Below are 21,823 nucleotides of genomic sequence, written 5' to 3'. Positions count from 1 at the left end.
ATGCTTCGTCATGTGTGTACCGATCCTCGAAAACACAGTTATATTAGGGTGTGCACTTCCTGTGAAATTGGAGCAAAATATCTTTAATACAAATGGAAGTTTTTCCTACATTATTAATGACTTGCTTCTCAGAGCATGCAGACGAAACGCAATAAACTCTGTCATGTTCTCTTGCGTTCGGATGCTGGTGTTTGGGAATGCAATCATGTGAGACACTTATGGAAGAGAATTAAACCAAATAATTTTTATTTCAGGCATTTCAGAATAATCAAACCAACATTTGAGATGATGTGCAATGAAATTGGTCTGCTGGTTAGTCCAGTTCTCCAATCACATCCTCTGTTGAGGCAGTGTCACATGTTGTGTTTTTGTTGCGCATCGATGGATTTATTGAGTAAATATGTTTCCATCGTAGTTTATGCGCATGTTTATTCGCATCTTGGCATTTCCATCCAGTTTTTTTTTAATGCGATATACCAAAATGTGCATAAAAATAGGTGGATGGAAACATAGCTAAATGACAATGCTAAAAACTGGAATAACACCCTAAAACAGAAGATTGTCTTGGTATTTTTAGATAATCACATGAACAAATATGGGCCGTTGTGATTTCTCTCAATTATCCCAATGTCATTCCTCTCAGTTAAGAAGACTCATCTGACCGCCTGAGCTCAGCACTAATGATATCAGTGGTCAATGGAAAAAGGACAGAGACAAATTGGACTCAGTAATGGGTTGAAAGAGGTGCTTGACCTTGATCTCGACCTTGGCTATCGTGGCACTAATGTAGTTATCCTTCATTATGGTATGTTTTATCCCACCTCTCCACTAATATGGTATAATTCCTTAAAAGTGCCAACAGTAGTAGATAAACAAAACCCTTGTGAGCGGACTCAAAGCTAAAAGACATGAACTAAAAGCCACAAAATCCAATTTTTTCCTTCTCTTTAAACAGGTGTAAATTTATCTAAAAGCAGGACATATTACATGGTCTATGACTTGTTTGTGACGTATTTTACGAGGCTGGTTTGCTTCAGATGGATGGGTAAGCTTAGACACAACCAGGAAATTTGGTCTTGACATAGAGGTTGTAAACAGACTCATAAAATTTGGGCTTTGCTCCAAAGAAATCACCCTCTCCAAACCGTTATCTGCTGGCACTTCTATTTCAATCCACACAAACACTGAAACCCATCACATGCTCGTTTTGTAGATACATTGCATGCTTGCCTATTACTAAAAGGCTTTCAAATTCAGTCATGACCACACATTTTATTCACAAATTTAAACCCTCAAACAATTAAGGCAGTATGTAAAGATATAGGAATCAAGATTTAAAAGAAGAAAAAATTAAGCAGAATTACTTGTTCATTACTATTAACATACAGAGCAAATAGTGTAGTCCAATTCAAACAAATAGCTTGTGAACAGATTATTTTTGACGAAACACAGGAATCACCCTCAAAGTGTAAATCAAGCTGATGACTCACTCATTAAATTAATCTTTAATGTTTATCTAAAAAAAAACAAAAAAAAAAAACAGTTTAGTGTTATTTCATGCCTTCAGAATTAAGTAAAAGACAAATCTTACACTAATTTGAACAGTTTAGGGTTATTTTGATGGTCCTCTTTAGACATTCTACTAACTCTAAGATACTTTGCAACTACATGTAAACTTATTCTACAAATCCAAACCCTAAAACCTAACCCTTCTAACAGTCTATACAGTCTACTAATACTCTAATGAGAGTTAGTTGATATGTAGTTACAAAGTTACTTATAGTTAGAAGAATGTCTAAAGTGGACCATTGAAATAAAGCGTAACCCTGTTTTGTTCCCACAGTTAAAAAGAAAGCTCTTGCTGCAGAACCAAACAAACCAATTGAGCCGCTGGACAGAACACAAGCAAACTCTTGAGGAAGGAAGTCATTATTTAAGCTATGCCTTATCAGTCCATGCAATTCAGCCAGTCGACCTGAGCAAGCAAAGTCTAATATGACTGCACAAAATCAAGCACTAAAGCTGCTAGGAATAAATCGAGTATGTTTCCACTCACATGCACTTTATGTCCAAAAGCTTTTATCTGGTCCACTTTGCTTGCCGAATCAGTGATGTATTGATTCAGGGATTTAAATCGTCCATTAAGTGCGATTAAAAAAAGTGCTCTTTCTGCTGGTAAAGGCAGACCAGGAACGCATGTTTTTAATCATGACACTGTTTATCTCTTTTTGACCACTTAAGAAGCGACCAAGCTTTTTGCTATCCTATAAACAACAGAAAAGTCTTTAATTAACTCAGACAAGGCTGCGCTCTCCCTGCAAAATCCACTGTGTGCTTTGAACGTACTAGCCAAATATTGGTTATGATGTAATATGCACATATACTAAATATATTCATTTCTTGAATACAAAACAGACTCTTTAGTTTTAATTAAATTCAGACACTGCTTACACTCAATGGGAAATCAAAAAATGACCCTATTTACTTTATGAATGCACATTATTGTGAGTGATTTATCTGTGCTCGTCATTCCAAAAAGAAAGCAATTGAATAATGTGCTCCGCCTCTGAAATGACTTTGATTTTTGACTTATGTCACAATCTCTCTTCTCAAACCACCTGACTCAAACCACCTGACCTGACTTTTTTAGAGTACAATCAATTCAATAGCGATACAATCAAGTTTAACTTGGAAATGCGTCAAATTACAGAAGTAAAATGGTTGTGAACATGATTTTTTGTTGATTTATGCCTGGTACACATTGTACCAGTTTTGGGCTGTCCCAGACAAAAGATGACCAATCGTGGAGATTACGGATTAAGATTTTGGGGGCCTGAAAACGCAAACTTTTGAAAACAGGTTTCAAAGTGCAAGTTTCTGAAAACAATACCATTATTGTCTCAGTGTAAACTACAAAAACATGAATTTGTGAAAACGGTGACGGTATGCGCATACATATTACTTGTTCAGTCTACAGGCACGTGTTTCTTTACAAAGTGACATTGCCAACTACTGGCCTGGAATGCATAATACATTTTTTTTTGTCATTTTCCTGGGTCCGTATGAAGGGGGATCATTTTAACAACATTGTCGCCTGTGCTCAACTTTTCAAAAACACAAAGGAAAAATTTAGTTTTTAGTACATTGTTCCTGTGTAAATGTACCATAAGAAAAGTCACGTCATAGTTTGAGTTGCAAGGTTTCTTTTGAATAACAACACAGATATGCATATGTACAGCTGGCTAATGAAAGGTCTGTCATTTTGGTATGTATAAAAGCATTTATTGTGTTTGAACTGGTTTTGAGGATGGCACTTTTGGCATTGCTTTCACATTTCTGAGAGCGACGAAAGGCTGTAAAAGAAAATGTTTGTGCCAAATAGTGGACGACAACCTACACATGGCCTGTGACGCGAATGACGCAACCCGGTGAGTGTTAGAATTAGCATTAAGCTAACACGCCGCATCGGTAGTCAGTCACTAGATCCACCTTCTCTATGACATCACACACATGGCGATTGGTCAGGAAGCAACGTGTAGTCTGGCATGTTTCTTGTCCACGTCACGACAAGAATTTAGAAGTCAAAAACGCATAATCTGACACATTGAGTATCGTAACATACAAAAATATGTAGTCATTACTAACGCTCATTTAGAACACTTCAAATAACAGAACAAATCCTTGTGCGTACACGTGTTGTCAATTAGGTTACATTTTTTTTTGTCAGAAGTTCTCCTGTGCGTAAAATAAGAAATATTCCATGCAAAGAGTAAAAAAAGAGCCATTGTTTTTTTTTGCATAAAAACATGCAAAAACAAATGACTGAAAGCCTGAATTTTTGGGCCAAATCTAATTCGACAGCTCTTAATATAAATCATTATTGTACACTTACTGTAGTGACATTTTTATGTACTAGCTTAATAATTCATTTCTAACATAAGTTTAAACAAGACATTTTATGCAGTGTATTTTTATAAATAGCTGTCCATGCACCATTTGTTCGAGATATTCTGGCTGACATCACAGGGTGTGAATGACACACATAACCTCATCACAAATGGCACATTAAGTAGGAATGCAAGCTGAAAATTCCCAGCCAAGATATTCTAGCCTCTGAACCTTTAATGTTGGGGTGGCAAATGAAAAGTATGACGGGATCAGTGACGGATCAGTAACTGCATGTACGGATTAAACACGTGTTGATTATATTGCTTTGATCTCGCCGCTTACAACTCTATTGACAACTAGAAAAGGAAAGTCCATAAAAGCAAGCTGCCAGGTGGCCTTGACAAAGCATTGGCTCAAAGCTATAAATAGTTTGAAAAGCGTGAAATTTGAAAGTTATAACTTGAAGGTTTGAGAGACCGTACTAGTCACGATAGATAGGTAGTGTACCTGCGCAGTTGTCTGCTCTGCGCTATGCGACACATCACAAGAGCATTAGCCTGTGTTTGCATTGAACGCCAGTTGCGTTTCCTGCAGCTCTGGAGACGTGTGAGTTACACATCACAGTTTTCAAACTTTTTTTCCCCTCAGACTCCAATCCTTCCTCTTCCTACTGCCTCACTGCGTCATTCTGAATGGGAGTTCTGTGGGCAAAGGGAACATCGTACGCGGAGGCGCCGATGCTAAAGGAATAACGCCTGTTGGATCTCTTTTGCTGAAATGCGCGCGAGTGTTTGTACCTGCCGTACTGACCTTCAGGAGGAATAGTCACGAGAACGCTCGCGTTGAATGGGTCGTAAGGACGCTCACCTGAACCTGTCTGGATGGGATGCACCGTGAGCTTCATCTGCTGTGAAGACGATTTTCTGCAGATGCCTTTGGATCAGCATGTGGAGAAAAAGAAAGAGGAAAAGAGGCTGTTATCTAAGGTAAGGCGCACATGGGTTCATGCAGGAACATTTTAGTCCATCGAAAGTTCTTGACGTTGTGCTGTGAACTTGACAGTGAAGCTATAAATGTACATTGGTTGAGAAAATACAGGGTTTTTTTATTAACTTTTTTTCTCAGAAAGATGAATCTTGGTCATACAGGTGTCGTATATTTTTAAATGTGTATTTATTTATTTATTTATTTATTATTTTGCCTTTAACTAATTAAACATGCACAACAGTCAAGTGTTTGGACACCTTATGTAGTGGCCGAACGAAGTAAAACTATTTAATATTTTAGAAATACACATCTCTGGGCATTGTCTCAGCCAACTTCATGAGGTGCTAATTGTGCCGGGATGATTTTAATAATGATTGATGTAGATTCAAGCTATGCTTAGATTATTATTTTTTTTAAATGCATGTTTAACATACATTTATATTATATTATTCTGTCTTGTACATTAGCCTACTTAAAGCTACTTTTAGATTTAATGCTGATTTGATTTTCATAAGTATTGTTTAGAAATGTATTTAATTACCGTATTTATATAAATTTATGACATTTTACATTTATTTATAAAGAATATAATAAAATGCTCCATAATCAAGTCTAGCAAGCAAATACTGTCCCTTAATAAATAAATAAATAAATCTCTGGTAACCACTATGTATTCTGGCTACTTGTTGACTGCTTTTCGATATCTGGTCCAACCATTGTACATTTTGGAAATGCAGAATTTAGGCTATAAAACTAATTTAAAGCATTTATGCATACGCCTTTAAAGATCAAAAGGTTTTTAATATCATGAGAAACATACATTCAGTCAAGTTTGACTAAATGTTTGAATGTTAAAGTGCTTAATGTGTTGACAGATTTTAGATCTGTATCAAAAACCCCACCTATACAGTTATGTATGAAAAACAAACCCAGGATCTCCTGTTCAGACCTCACAGGGTAAACACATCTCCTACATGACCAGACAGTGAGAAATCAGGGCAAATCCAAGACTAAGCTTAGACAATAGTGTTCTGTTCACATTTGGATCAATGAATGAGTTGCATCATTGCACAGTTTAATTACGGATGGAATCCAGATTGGAAATTTGTGCGTTCCTGCCACATGGGATCTATTTATAGGCCTTTTGGTTTTATGTTGTCATTTCACATACTGACCACATTTACATGCACATCATCTTCATTGTTCAGATTGTTCTGAAATGCTTACAAGCTACTGGTTCATGTGTTTACATGATGCTTACATAATCAAACCAGACTGAATTCTGATTAATAATGGAATATTCTTGTGCATGTAAACACAGTCAGCTCTGTTGAATTGCATGCTATATTTCGGGGAAAAGTTCACTATGTACTGTATGTGCAACAATCAAAGACGTCTTACATGGGACTGTTCTGATGGGGTGGTCTGCTCTGGGTGGTGGGGTCAGATTTAGAAGGTCAGTCAGGGCGTTACTTGGGGCAGAAAGGTTGGAGCAACAAGCCCCACATTGTTGCTTTGCTCTCAGAAAGGGACCAGAACTCTGGAAGGAATGTTGCTCCTATACCCCGATAGTCATCTTTCATTTTTGGTAACACTGTGACATGGGGTTCCACAAAGCTGGGCCACCCTGATATTTTGCATGTCTTTGTAAAGCTGACTTATTGCTCTTTATGAAGTAGTGGCAACAGGAATATGATTAGACACAAAGGTTCAAAGAGGACCTATTATGCTTGTTTACAATTTCAACTTTCTTTAGTGTGCTGTTGCTGTTTGAGCATGAAAAATGTCTGCAAAGTTACAAAGCACAAAGTCCACTCCAAAGGGAGTTATTCCCTATATTACTAAGCAACTCCTTGAAACGCCTTGATTGTAGACTTTTTGAACGAACACGTCACAATATACCTCATTTAAATAATTCCGCCTAAGACATATGCAAAAAAAAATGCACAAGGCCAGGTTGAATTGCGCTAGTAGTGTGTTAAACCTTGCAACTACGGTAAGGGGCGTGATATTTCTCAAACACACTCAAAGTAGTTGACCAATCACATCGCACTGGTCCAGCTGACCAATCAGAGCACATTACGCTTTTCGGAAGGAGGGGATTCATAGAGACAGGAACTAAACAGAGCGTTACTGACAGACTCGGAAAATAGGTGCTGCAATAATGTAAAATATGTTGAAAATAATGTGTTTTTTGAACTTTCAAACATGAAAACCTATTATACCAGACCCCAAAAACAAAATCAAGACTTTGTAAAAGGGTATAATAGGTAATCTTTAATAAATAGTTACATTTATTAATCTAATAATCAGAATAAACTATTTTCTACCTAGTAGATAGTTATAATATAGTTGATTACCTTTCATCAGAGCAGTGGTTACAGGGTCTATTAGGGCTACTGAATTATGCTTCTGTCATGTGAACTTTGCTGGGGTACAGCCAAAAACTCTGTTAGCAATTGCAGTCATCAGCAAATAAAGGCCAAATGTTCACTCAGAAATGAAATTCGGTCATTATTTGCTCATGTCATTCCAAAACTGTATGCTGTTTTTTTTTCTTTTTTTCTGTAGCAACACAGACATGTCTTTACATGGCTTTTTTCTACTACTTTTATGGTGTTTACTTGCTCGCAGATACAAGGGTGAATATGTAATGACAGAATTTTCATTTTTAGGTGAACTATTCCATTAATATTGCATTACTTTGATGGTAATGCAATTAACCTGTGGCATTCATTTCATGAGAGGAGTGTGCATTCATTTTTAGAAGATTAATTTACTTTTTTAGTGAGACTAGAGATCTCTGCTACTGCAGGTTCAAATGCCTGTAAGAATGCAATAACATTCCATTATTTTAATTATCCTTGAGCATATCTTAATCATTTTTTCCCCCATTAGCATTTGGTTAAGATAGAACTTGATTGTTGTTATTTTTAATATGATTTTAATAATATAAATGCTGAGCAGTGTAAGTACACATGAAAAGTATTAAAATATAGGCCTTGCATGCTTAATGCATTGGATTGCAAGAGGATGTGCAAATTAATAAATATGTGCATATGCTTTAAATGAGAAGATTAGCTCAGAGATGTAGATTTGAAATATAAGTAATAGTAAATATTTGAATACTGCACATACTTTCAACCATAAACATATTTGGATCATTCTGCCTTTGCCATGTCAGAATGATTTTTTATCTATGTGCACATTAAAACCGTTTTATTTTTAGGCTGAAAAACAGGATTTTCTTTAAGCTTGACTTTTCATAATGGTCATAATCAAGTTTTAATTGTGAATGTTGGTTGCTAAACTTTTTTTGTATGCTTTTTTCAACCTGATCTTAGGGGAAAACCTATTTTATGCTTTTATGAGGTAGCAATTTCGTATGAATTTGAATTGTATGAAAATGTATGATTTTTTTGGGGGAAAAAAGTAAGCCTGAATGTCCACCTCTACACATAACCGCGTCACTGGGGCGTAAGCAGTTTGAGAACATACTAAGTCACACAATACTTACTAACATACTTAGCCAGCAATTTGCCAAAACGTAAAATAGTTATGAATTGACATGAGATTGTGTTGCCATTTTTTTTGTTCTGTCGATAAAGAATAGTGATCATGCTCGCTATATATACAAATATACAGGTTTACTGGCCGACAGGCCAGGACATGCCTGATAAAATAGACACATGATTCATCATTTACACACCTAATGTACATAATTTGCTTGTTTTGCCAATAAGTGAAAAAGCAAAAAAGAAACACGAAATTGCCCAATGCATCCGTTTCATTTAAACCAAAATCACTTGAACGCATGCACGTCATGCCATGATTACAAATTCCAAGGAAGACTTCAGAGATTTGATTGACTGGTTGTTGTAGATCACAGCTGCGTGATCTCATCTTTTCCTTACTAACCAGTGGTGCCCAAATCTCTTAGGCTTCCTTTCATCCCTCCAGTGGGAATAAATCACACAGACAGATCTGTGGTGGGATTAGAGAGGGGTGGGGAAGGCCGTCAGGAGAAGGGAGGTGGAAATTCCAGGGATTTGGATGGGAGGGAGTGACTGACTAGTTACCTGCACCAGGTAGATCCATAGGGAAAAACTATGGGTTCATGTACTTGTTTATCAGACCACTTGTAAGAGCACAGCATGAGCACTGCACCGCTCCCTTAATGGGATTCAGCAAGGCACACCCCACACTTCCTCTTTTAAACTTGTCAGAACAAAAATGTGGGATTTTATAAATTGTGGTCGTGATTTGACTGAGTTTATAAATCCTAGGGCGGATTTGGGGTTATGGAAAGATGCTTACCCTTAAATCATAACATATACTTGTATTAGGAGGAAAGAAATTCCAAGCACACATTGTGCATCTAAACATCTTTGATGTTTTAATGTGTTTCCCATCTGCAAGAATTTATGCCTTGCAGTTGTATGTTCTTTTCTGTGTTAAAGTGGCACTATGAATATACAGAATTGCAAAAATAGTGACTGTTTTCAACACTGTACTACAGTGAAGTATTTTTGTAGGCCAACTTGAAATTTCCTCACTTTGGTTCCCTCTACAAAACCCCAGGATTTTTCCATAAGCTTTTGGATTATTGCAGAAAATAAGCTCTGTGACCAACAGAAGTTAATGGTTCTTACACGTTTTGTTCAGTAAGGTAATCTTCACAAATTAACACCACTTTTTTGAATTTTAAAGGCATTTAGCCAAAACCTCATTAAACATAATCTGGGATGATGAAACTGGAAATGCAAAAAAAGGCTAACTTTCCACATTGTAGGACTCGTTCCTGCAACACTCTATATAGCTATACCCGGCCTAGTCAGGCTGCTCAAAAAAAATTAAAGATTTCAAATCTATTGCAACTAGTGGTGCTTTAAACGAATGAGATTTCTATCATTATTAACACAAGATAAAATGCACAATTACTGTAAGTCATCAATTATGTAAACACCTAATGTGAGAATTTGTGTGAGAATTTTTGGTCTGTCACTGTGTGCAAAAGACCTGCATGAAGATTCTTTAGAATGACGAGAGTAAACAAATATTCCATCATTCCAGTGTTAATGCTAATCTGTCATTTATTTCGCCACTATGGCCTATTTATTGTCCTATCTTCCTAACCTTACTGCATTTTGCATTACATTTGCGCTCTGTATATAGATTTTCTATTGTGTTATTGACTGTACGTTCTACGTTTGTTTATTTCCCATGTGTAACTCTGTGCTGTTGTTTTTGTCGCACTTCTTTGCTTTGTCTTGGCCAGGTCGCAGTTGTAAATGAGAACTTGTTCTCAACTGACCTACCTGGTTAAAAAAAATAAAATAATGATACATTTTTCATTTTTATTCCTTTTAATCATGCCTCTTTTTGAAACGGGGACTTGTTTTCAGAGTTCAGATGACTCTTGGCAAGTGTTTGCTGTTTTTATACGCCATTCCCATCCCACTGGAATATTCTGGATGATCTGTCAGCGCCCAGCTGAAACACATTCCCTCCTGTCAGGGATTCAGCTCAATGTTTTGGTCTTATCTCAGCGCTCGCTCGCAGTATTCCTGTCCGACTGCCGCAGAGAACATCTAAAGGGCCGAGCTTCTCTCCCCAATAACGCCATTCAGCCATTCCACACACGGCTGCCTGGGCTTTTGTGCTATCGCAGAGCGATTGTGCTGGACACAAAAGGTTCCTGAGTGAAAAACATGGCCAGTCAGGTGTAGGAACATGTGCCGGTTAAAAAGTCATCTTCAGTTGTGCCTCGCCCCTCTTTTTTCTTTTTTAATGGCGCTCATCTCTAACTTTGTGGTCAATGTCATGTTTGTTTCTCCATGAATGCCTTCTTTTATTTTTAGACCCTTAGCCTCTAGCTACACATAGATTGAACAGGTCAAACTCTACCTGTCAGAGTGATCTCTCTGGGTGCGCACTGTACGGTTTTTGGCAGCTGAGGCAAATCTATAGGGATTGTAATAGATTTCTTGTCGTAGGGGAAAGTGTGCAGTCTTGGATCTCTCAGTGTTCTGACTGATTAATTGGCTTTGCGATGGATCTTAGCATCCGATGGAGTTTTTTAGGTCGCAGTCCCGCTCCTACACAGGCTGTCTAATCAAAAACCAATTAAAGAGGTTGGGGTGTTCGTGAGAAAGATAGAGATTTGTTCAGTTAAAATGATTAGCTTGATACTAGATTTTCTATATTACATGCAATTTAAACATTACTTTATTATACATTACATTTCATACGTAGTATGAAAATTGCTCTGAGAATAAGCACAAACGACATACCTGAGATTTTTTTTTGCCCATTTTTTTGTTTTACATTTTTGAAAATTCAATTGTTGTGTTCAGTCTTTCAACAACAACAACAACCAAAACAATCACATTTGCAACAAAATTTTGATGCACATTTCCCTTACATATATTTTGAATGTTTGCATATTTTGTAAGGTAAGCCTTTTTTTTTCAAATATCATGTACTTTTTAAAGTTTTTTTTTTTTACATTGAACACACACACACACACACACACACACACACACACACACACACACACACACACACACACACACACACACACACACACACACACACACACACACACACAATTTGATTTTATTAAGTCTTAAATATATATAATATTATTTAATACATATTAAAATCAAAGACTAAATTTAAAACTTTATGCCCAACAAAACATTGTATTATTAATTTAAAAATTCAAAGTTCAAAGTTCAAGTTTTTGAAAACTCTACTCTTATTTTCTCTGTGTAAACGACAAAAACACGAATTTTTGAAAACAGTATCATCATGCGCATGCATGTTACGTGTTCAGTCTATAGAAGTCCTGGCAGCAGAATACAGCATTTTCAGTCGTGTTTGTGGATCTGTGCGAGTTGACGGCTGTACACGAAAAATGCAAAGGCGGGAGGGGGGAGGCAAATCTTTGCCGTTTTTAGTATATCGTTGTCGTGTAAACGTACCCTTAGATTACCTCATCTAACTCTCATTTAAAGTTGATCTTTAAAAAATTAATTTAATAATGTTGTTAAATGTGAGCTTTAGCAAATCTAAATTTGAAAATCCATTGTCAATCTGTGCATCATAATGTTGTGATGCCAACATTCACTTGTAGCATTTAAACCAATTTTTTTTTTTTTTTTTTTTATGTTTTATTATGGTTGAAGCTTTTGTATTGCTCTTTGTGTTGGATTGGCTTATTCTTGCAGATTCATTGGTGGTAGGTTTTTTAAAGGAAGTAAGAGATAGAAAGAAAGTCCCCCCTGTTCTCAGCCCTCCCCCTCAGCGTTTGTGAAGCGTTGTTCTGAAGAACGAATGTTGTGTAACACCTGGGTTTGAGTCTTCTTTGTGGACTAGCATGTCACGCTTGTTAACGTTGAGAGGAAATAGAAGTGTAGCACAATGCCAGGCTTAGCATGAGGGGAAGAAGGATTTTTATTGCTTGTAGAGTATTGAAATGGACAATCATTTTAACAAAGAGCCGCTCGTCCAATACATGACAGGGTTTACAAAGTAAATATAACCCTCAAGGTTCATAACCCACCAAACTTCAGTCAGTTACTAATGAGAAGCACATATTGTAACATGCCTTGCATTTCTGAAAGCCAAATTTGATACTGGTCCTGTATCCATTTGAAGTCCATGTAAAATAATATTTGCTTGTCGGATCACAAACTTTCCATTGTGCCGGTGTTATTTTGGCCTGTTCCAGAGAGCAGAGAGCAGATAGGACGCAAGCCAACAAACTGTGAAATTTGTTCCATCATTTGAACAATTGCAGCCTAGTGGGTTTCATTCAGTTAGTTTATGTTCTAGATAGAATTATATAAATTAGGCATGGTGCTATTGTGTTCCTCTCCAAACTTTACTATGCTTTTATTCATAGCAAAATGGCTACATGAACTGTCTCAAGGTTAAGAATACGAAAAAGTGATTAGGTGTTTTGCTAGCCATAGGTTATGCTCAGTATGCATTAGTAACTTCTTAGTGAATGAATGAACTGTGTATATTACACTTTATGCTTCCCACTTTTGTTTAAAAATAATAATAAGTGAAAAAGTGGGGTTTGGTTTTGATAATTCAAAAACTTTAAAGCTGGGGGTTTCAAACGGTTGATTCAGTCCGTTACTCATAAGGCTCCATGGAAAATTTGAAAACAATAATATTTTTAAAATATATATATATATTTAGGTGCTGTGAAAACCCCTGCATTAAATTGTGTTTTTGCCTTTAGAATATTCTGGTGCTGTTTGGTAATTTTTGACCAAATCATTTTGCTTTATTTATTTATTTATTTTAGAATTTTTTACTCCATCAGAATGGTACGAAACTAGGTAAAGGTTTTGGCACTTGCGCACACACACACACACACACACACACACACACACACACACACACACACACACACACACACACACACACGCACGCATACATGCACGCACGCACACACACACACACACACACACACACACACACACACACACACACACACACACACACACACACACACACACAAATCATGGACATTCGAAAAAGTAAAAAGTCACACTTGTATTGTTCACATTGGAAATGAATGGGAGACAAATTTCATTTATTGGAAAGTTTGGTACTGCACCCAAACATAATACTGTATTACTGAAAGGTAATTTTTTAGATATCATACTCAGATTTGGAACACAGCTTGTTTAGATTTATGGCTTTGAATTTCTCACAGTTTTAGAGTAAAAAGTGTTTTGGAAAATATGTATTTCATATAAAAATTTACAATTTTATTTTTCATAACATTGAATGTAAAATGTTTTCAAGTGCACTTTTTTCACTTCATAAATACTCTGCCAAGTGTCTTCTTTAAAAAGAGACCAAAATAAGTCTATGCTCCAAAGCATTACAGATTTATGACCGTTTAAGATGGTAATTTCATTTCCAGGTCCATGCTCAAAAAGTGAATAAATGGATTATAACTACTGCATAAACATATTTCAGTACCATAAAATCCCCTAAAAATATAAAATATAAAATAAAAAACATTAACAAACTAAAATATTGGACAATCATGTCATTAAAATAAAAATAAAAAATTTGGTCATTTTTGAACATAAGACTCCTTCATTTCAAGACAGATATCATGGGAAGTGACAATACAGTAGCTTTCTGTTCAGTGTGTCAGATGTTGATTCAGTAACCGTTCCAACTGATTCAGTGAATCATTCCTCAGACTGATTAAGCTTTTAGTGTGATTCCTGTTCAGGTTTGTTTTTGCGTGCAGCTTGTGACATTATTTTAGTGTCATTAAGATATTACAGTTTTATTACTATTTTGAATTATTTTTTTATTTACTTGTTTTTTTTTAAGTTTTCATTTTAAAATTCAATTTAAGTAAGTAATTAAGTTTTATTTTTTTATTTTTATTTTTCAAGTCATTTTTTCTTGCCATTTCTTTGCTGTACAAATAGAAATAGTCATATGTTAGTATGAAGCGAGCCCATATTCTCTGAATCACTCAATTGAATGAAGTGTCACTTCCTATGCATTAGTGTTGGGACAACAGCACAGATCTGTTCGACACAGTACCGCCTGGTTTGCGTTGTGACAGACCGCCAGCAGGGTTTCCCCTCCCACCTCCGCTCTGTAATTATCTGATAAGGTATGCGGTGCAGTGAAAGTTACCCACAATCCCTCCCCACATTCCAGTGTCCTGCTGGCCTGCAGAAAACAGTGTGTTCTCTGTGTAGAGTACCACTGACCTCTGCGCCACTCCCTCCATACTGTAATGAAAGTATCAATGCTTCAGGAACTATACCTGACCCCTGGCAGACCTCTCTGAACACATACGTACGTGGACTGACACTTTTTGTGTTTGGGCATACTTGCTTACCTGAGGTTATCTGTCATACCGCATTAATATTTATTTAAAGTTAAGATTACGTTTGAAAGGTCAAACTGTCTCTCTCTTTTCACTAGAAAACATTTCTGTGATCCAGGCAGTGTAAACATGAAACCCAGTGAGCTTCCTATAGATAACATTTTTAGTCAATTCACCTTTATTTATATAGCGCTTTATACAATACTGTTTGTCTTAAAGCAGCTTCACAGTAATAAACAGCAAAATATCAATCAATAATGCAAACTTCATCATGCAAAGTTCATCAAATACCCTTGGGTTTCCTTTAGTGGACACCTATTATGTTTCCAAGGCATATATACAGTCCCTGACAAAAGTCTTGTCGCTTGTGTACAAATTGACCTGCAGTGCCGCTGAAATATATTTCTAATCAAGATTTTTTTTACAAGAAATGGCTTATTTTAATCCCAACAGCTTTTGTAATAATGTTTCAGTGCAAAACGAAACTGTCAAAAAGTATTCTAATATTCACAGCTTGGTAAAGCCCATTGAGTCAATTTTTGCAAAGACATAAGTGTTGTCGCCTTGTCATATGATCTTCACCTGTGACTAATAATGGATCAATTAGGTCTCAGGTGTGTATAAAAACAACCCCAGTACACTAGACCTTCACATCAACTGCAACTAGACCTCTGCAAACATGCCTAAGATTCACCCTGAGACTAAAGTTTTGATTATCAAGAGGCTGAAGACCAGATCCACTGCTGATGTGGCAGACACCTTCAATGTGTCTCAGCGTCAAGTACAGAGGATAAAAAAAACATTTGAAGACACTGGAGATGTTTTTGACAAGCCCAGGTCAGGCAGACCCCGCAAGACAACTGCTCGAGAGGACCGTTTGTTGGCTCGAAAATCCAAGGCCAGCCCATTTTCCACTGCAGCAGAGCTCCACAAGACCTGGTCACCTCTGAAGTCCCTGTGTCAACCAGAACAGTTTGTCGGATTCTGTCTCGAAATGGCCTCCATGGTCGAATCAGTGCCCAGAAGCCAGCACTAAACAAAAGACAATTGAAAAACCGTGTGGCATTTGCCAAGGCCCACAGCCTGCTAAAAGGATGGACGCTGGAAAAGTGGCAGAAGGTGGATTTTTCAGATGAATCTTCTGTTGAATTACACCACAGTCGCCGCAAATATTGCAGGAGACCTACTGGAGCCCGCATGGATCCGAGATTCACCCAGAAAACAGTGAAGTTTGGTGGCGGGAAAATCATGGTCTGGGGTTACATCCAGTATGGGGGTGTGCGAGAGATCTGCAGGGTGGAAGGCAACATCAATAGCCTAAAATACCAAGAAATCTTAGCTACCTCTTATATTCCCAACCATAAAAGAGGCCAAATTCTGCAGCAGGATGGTGCTCCATCGCATACTTCCATCTCCACATCAAAGTTCCTCAAGGCGAAGAAGATCAAGATGCTCCAGGATTGGCCAGCCCAGTCACCAGACATGAACATCATTGAGCATATGTGGGGTAGGATGAAAGAGGAAGCATGGAAGACGAAACCAAAGAATATTGATGAACTCTGGGAGGCATGCAAGACTGCTTTCTTTGCTATTCCTGATGACTTCATCAATAAATTGTATGAATCCTTGCCAAACCGCATGCAAAGCTCATGGAAGTCATACAAGATATTAAATTTGGATCTCACAGCACCACTACTTAATTTGCTGACATATTTTTGTATTTGCAGTAAATTTGTTCAATTTCTGTATAGGCGACAAAACTTTTGTCTTGCCAAAATTTGACCTTTCTGTCTTGATTAAATGATAAATCTTTTTTCAGTGAAACTAATTTATTTCAGTGCATTAAACATCATTTGGGAGGGTTTTAGCTTTTCATATGAGCTATTTCTAACACCAATTGATTAATTAAAAGTCAGGTTAATAGCAGGTGTTTCTACAAAATAGATAAGCGACAAGACTTTTGTCAGGGACTGTATCTAGTTTTTTGGTTTGTCCTCTTAAGTGTCATAAGTTGGACTTTTATTTTGAAAACATTAGACATTGAGAATTGCTCATTCTCTGTCTTCATTTCTTTTCTGTCTTTGTTAAACAGTTCTGTCTAATAATAAAAATGCAAACGCTATAATAATCTTTCCATATGTCATCATTTAGTGAATTTGCATTTATATATATAATTTAAACAAGTCTTTGAGGATCTAACAACTGTTTTGTCTTCTGAAGTATGTAGTAGCCTATATACAAATGTGTGTACCCTGTGTGATGGTCCAAGATCGAGTGAGCAACTTTTAATCCTTGATTTCAAGGATATTCAGTGTTGTTTCAGTTCAATAACTGTGTGAATTTCATAAATTATGGAATGGCTTGCTTAGTTGGGGACACTTAATGTTCAGCAGTATTATTGACTCGACTAGTAAGACTGAGTAAGAACTGAACTGAACTGAGCTTGATGATGACATCACTGTTTTCTGCAGCTGCTTTATAGCCTATTAAGCTGAATTGAACTCCATATTGAATTCCATATTTTGATGAACTTTTCACAGTTATTGAACCAAACTGAATCAACACTGAACTGATTTCAGCTGAATAATGTCTGTTTTCTGTCCTTTTAGAGCTGGTTTACAGCAGATTTGAATTCTGTTTAACACTGTAAAGCTGCTATAGAAATAAAGGTGACTTGATTTGACTTGAATGAGTTCATTTCGGCTATAAAGCAGCTCTGCAGAGAACCGTGATGTTATCATCCAGCTCAGTTCCCCAACTAAGCAAGTAAGGTGACAGTGGCAAGGAACCCAAACTCCATCTTTGACAGAAATATGGAAACATTGGTGAACGGGGCTGTTTATAATCCATTATCCAGAATAGTAAAGAATTTTTGTTTAGTATCTTGTTAGGACAAGGAACTTTAAGTGGAATTGGAAAAAATCCCTAACAACTCCCAGCCTTATATAGTTGTCACACACACTTGTGAGAGTCCCAAAGAAATATCTGTGGTTACTATGGTGAGAAAAGACAACTTTTTATACTTTTATATGATAGAAAAAAAAAGTTTACTTTCAGAATGACTGCTGAAGGTTGAATAGATTCCAGCCGAACCAATGCATTTCTTAAAGGGAAATTCTGATCCTCAATTTGTTAACATGTTTAACATGTTTCATTCTACTAGTTGCAAGTTCAAAAGCAGATAATAATAGGCATCTGATAGTGTTTGATTAAATAAGATCCTCTAAGGTTTAGCTGACTTTTAGATTACAGGATGACAAATATGTGCTAGAGTTACATGAGTTAGTGATGTTTAAGCTGCCAGTGGAGTGTAAGTGAAGGGAATGCCAACACAAAGGACTGTACGCTTCAGATTACTTCATTCCTTCACTGAAGGCCTGTGTGAATGAGACCGATTTGAGGATATCGTTTTTCCAATTTCCCAATGTTCACGCTTGGCTTGAGCAGAAGGAAATTATAGGTTGCTTGACGTCAAAATCTTGACAATCTGCTGAAAGCTGAGAAAGGGATTTGCACCTTACCGATTTCATTCACTTGAGAAAAAAATCTAGGGTTGGTTGTCAATCGATTAAAACTTCAAATATTACGTTATTCTGGTCAATTACCCCATATTTGGTGAGAAAAGCTCCCCAAATTAAGATCATTCAAAAGCATTAAACTGAGGAATTTCAAACTGAGGTTCGAGGACTCAATAAATAAGAATATTTTACAAATATTTTTTTTTATCACATAATACATTTTTTTAATTTATTTGTTTATTTATTAGCCATAAAAGCACCTAAAGTCTTTATTGACTTTAGAGTATTGTTTGAATATTGTCAATATATTTGCTTTATTTCTATATCATTGAACATAAATCTAGCACTGTTTTTATTTTATTTTATTTTATTTTATTTTATTTTATTTTATTTTATTTTATTATTTTTGTCAATATGCTACATTGAAAGCCCTAAAAACTTCATGTCGCAGTTCAGGTTGGGGTTTGCAAGGCGATGCGGTGTGAGTGAGGCACTACGAGCAGCAGAACTCTGGGATGGTCAGATATTTCTTTCAGAGTCTGGCTTTCAGGACATTACAGACCCACTGATGCAGAAACCCCTTCACAAAGACTCTGTCAACAGAAGATAATGGAGTACAAAAGACTTTAATACAGTCACTTAAAGCTACTTTAATGCAGCTCGGGCATCGCTTTGAGGATGAAATGACAGTCCACATGATCGATTAAGGGTTAAGGGCAACTGTATTTTTTTCCCAGAGTTACGCTTGCATGCTCTCTTTGTGGGGGTATAACAAGGCTTGTCTGACTTAAACACCTCTTTTGGCTCAAGCCTGTTGCATGGAATGGACAGAATGTAGATTCTACGCAGTCGCTTCCGTCCAGCTCTGTCTTTTTGTCTGTTGATGAATGTGGCTTTTATTCTTGATGTTTGTTGACACTTTCCTAGTGGAGGGATTTTCTTGTAGGCTTTCTAATACTTGGCAAAGAGCTGAGTCAATCGCACTTGGCAACCAGGAACTCCTAGGACGTCCTGCTCGTCTGCTTTTGTGGATTCTCAAAGGCCTGTGGGGTGATGGACAGGGTGCAATGCTCTCATAAAGCTCATCACATTTAGACCGATATGCCACATTGCTGATGTTAGGGATCACCCAGTTCTAGAGCCTTCTTGTTCTTGTAGAGGAGACGACTGTTGAGTCATGAGGTAATTAGAGGGGTATGGCCATCCAGGTTGGTCTCATGTGTTTTGTTTTTTTTTAACTCTGGGAGAGGGTTGTTTTTCTCAGGGATCATACTATATCCCTTGGTCTGACATGCTGCATTTACTTTGAATACGCACAGGAAGAAAGTCCCACTTTTTTCTTTCCATTTCACGTTGTGTGAAATGTTGTAACAAGCCAAGGCAGATAATTTTAGTTGACTTGCACGGACTGTTTTTAAAGGATAGGTTTGCAGACTTCCACATTCCGTAAAAGAGGAAATTATGTACAGTGGAATTCTGAGTCCTAGTGGAGAAATACCAAAGAAGCGTGATGGAATCTTATTCAAAAGTTCTTAATTCTGACTTTTCACATAACTGCGTTAAAATGCATATCGGAAGTGCAGAACAAGGCAAATTTTTTAGTTACTGTGTACCAGATTTTTGTACATTTTTTATAATTTTTTACACAAATGAAGATATTTTTCATGAAATCTGAGAGCTTTCTATCCCTCCATTGACAGTCTACACAACTGCTCCTTTTAAGCCCCAGAAAGGTAATAAAGACATCATGAAAGTAATCCATGTGACTCCAGTGGTTTGTAAATAAAGTGGTCAATTATGTTTGTTTTTTTAGTTTTTTAGTTTTTTTGCTTCATAAAATTGAGGTTAAACCACTGGAGTCACATGGATTACTTTTATGGTGTATTTACTACCTTTCTGAGGCTTGAAAGTGGTAGTTGCGTAGCTGTCAATGGAGGGACAGAAAACGCTCAGACAGTCGACTGTAGCCATTGACTTCCATAGTAGGAAAAAAATACTATGGAAGTTAATGGCTACAGTAAACTGTCTAGTTACCAACATTCTTTAAAATATCTTCCTGTGTGTTCAACAGGAGAAAGAAACTCATACAGGTTTTGAACAAGTTCAGGTTAAATAAATACATTTTTGGGTGAACTATCCCTTTAATGTTAGAGATTGTTTTTGTTTGCTAGCCACCATTTCTATCCCGCATGTAAATGCTGGACTGATGACGTAAAACCCCAGATGAGTCTTCTTGCTTGTGTCCGTTTTTTAAATGCGTCTTGACTGCCGTACATTTTGACATTAATGACAACTGAGATCCTAGTGTGACATGGCTTGCAGCTGGGATCATATTCATACAGTCCAACAAGCAACAGTTGTAAATATGAATCTTACAGTGTGCTCACAGCTTTACACACTGCAGTTCATTAAGTGAGTCAGATGTTGATTCATTTGCTGCTCTGTCTGATTCAGTGAGTCAATTAAGTGAAGGATTCATCAGACTGATTCAGACCTGTCAAAGTGTTGTCTTTTTGAATGATTCATTAAAAGAATAGTCTCATAAAAGTAATTTGTTAATGAATATGACTACATTGGATGCACTGTATGTTTAGAAACTTGCACTAAACTTTGGGATTACCCAAACTGAATCAGGTTGCAGTACATGCAATGCAAAGGGAAAGCACAAGTGTGCCACACCTCTGTAATTAACACACATGTGTCATGTTGTCATCCTGATCTCTCTTTATAGAGCGAACATGTTGCTCTGATTGTAACATGAGCTGGAGCGTCTATTTTCTCTGATAGCTGTGGGGAAATGTGTGAGGATATCTCACATTCACATAGCGACAATTGTTTAGTGAACAAAGCAATGCATTGTTCATTGGTCAGTTGTGAATCTCTAAGGTCATTGTAGTCTGTGTAATTATGTGCCTTGAGGAATTCAAAGTAGCCTGATGAGGCACGGAATAAGATCATGCTCTTTGTGTTTGTGCTGTACTTGCCGCAGGCTTTTCTCTTCACAGAAGAACTTGTGTGAGTGTGGCCCTACTAGAGATGAGCATTCTGGTCATTTTGTCTACTTGAGTACAGATAAATCAACCTTCCTTTTGCACTCTTTTTGTAATTGTACATAAGCTTGGACTTTTGGGTTTGGAATGTATTTTTGTATAGCTTGCTGCTTTCTTTTTCAGGGTCTCATGCCATGACTTTCATGTTTCTAAGAGGGTGTATATTAAAGGTGTGTTCACACTTGGCATGTTTGGTTGGATTAAAACGAACCCTAGTGCGATTGCTCTGTTAGTGTGGTTTATTTGAATACGTGGGAACGCTGCCATCTGAACCCTGGTGTGCACCAAACAAGTGGACTGAGACCCCTGAAAATGTGGGTCTTGATCTGCTTCCAAACGAACTCTGGTGCAGTTCGACTGAAATATGAATGCTGAAGCAAACCTGTTTTTTTCTCTTCATAGTCATGATGTTGCCCATTACATCAGAACTGCGTCTCCTCACTGCAGATCTTTGTTTGTGTGTGTGATGGAGGGATTCCTGCTGCTGTTTTGAC

General features: G+C 37.0%; 1 protein-coding gene across 4 annotated transcripts in view; it reads left to right on the top strand.

Moving 5' to 3' along the window:
* The first annotated feature begins 4,094 nt into the window (after positions 1 to 4,094).
* tns1b (tensin 1b) overlaps positions 4,095 to 21,823 on the top strand; it is a 245,918-nt gene continuing 228,189 nt past the window's right edge. For all 4 annotated transcript variants that reach the window (XM_084123219.1, XM_084123216.1, XM_084123215.1 and 1 more), the window contains exon 1: positions 4,095 to 4,874. In XM_084123219.1, coding sequence (XP_083979345.1) covers positions 4,770 to 4,874 — 105 coding nt within the window. In that variant the 5' untranslated portion in view covers positions 4,095 to 4,769. The remainder of the gene's footprint in view (positions 4,875 to 21,823) is intronic.

The sequence above is a fragment of the Abramis brama genome (assembly GCF_963993115.1).
Source record: "Abramis brama genome assembly, chromosome: 8".
In the NCBI taxonomy this organism is placed as follows: domain Eukaryota; kingdom Metazoa; phylum Chordata; class Actinopteri; order Cypriniformes; family Leuciscidae; genus Abramis; species Abramis brama.
This window is presented reverse-complemented; position numbering and strand designations above follow the sequence as displayed.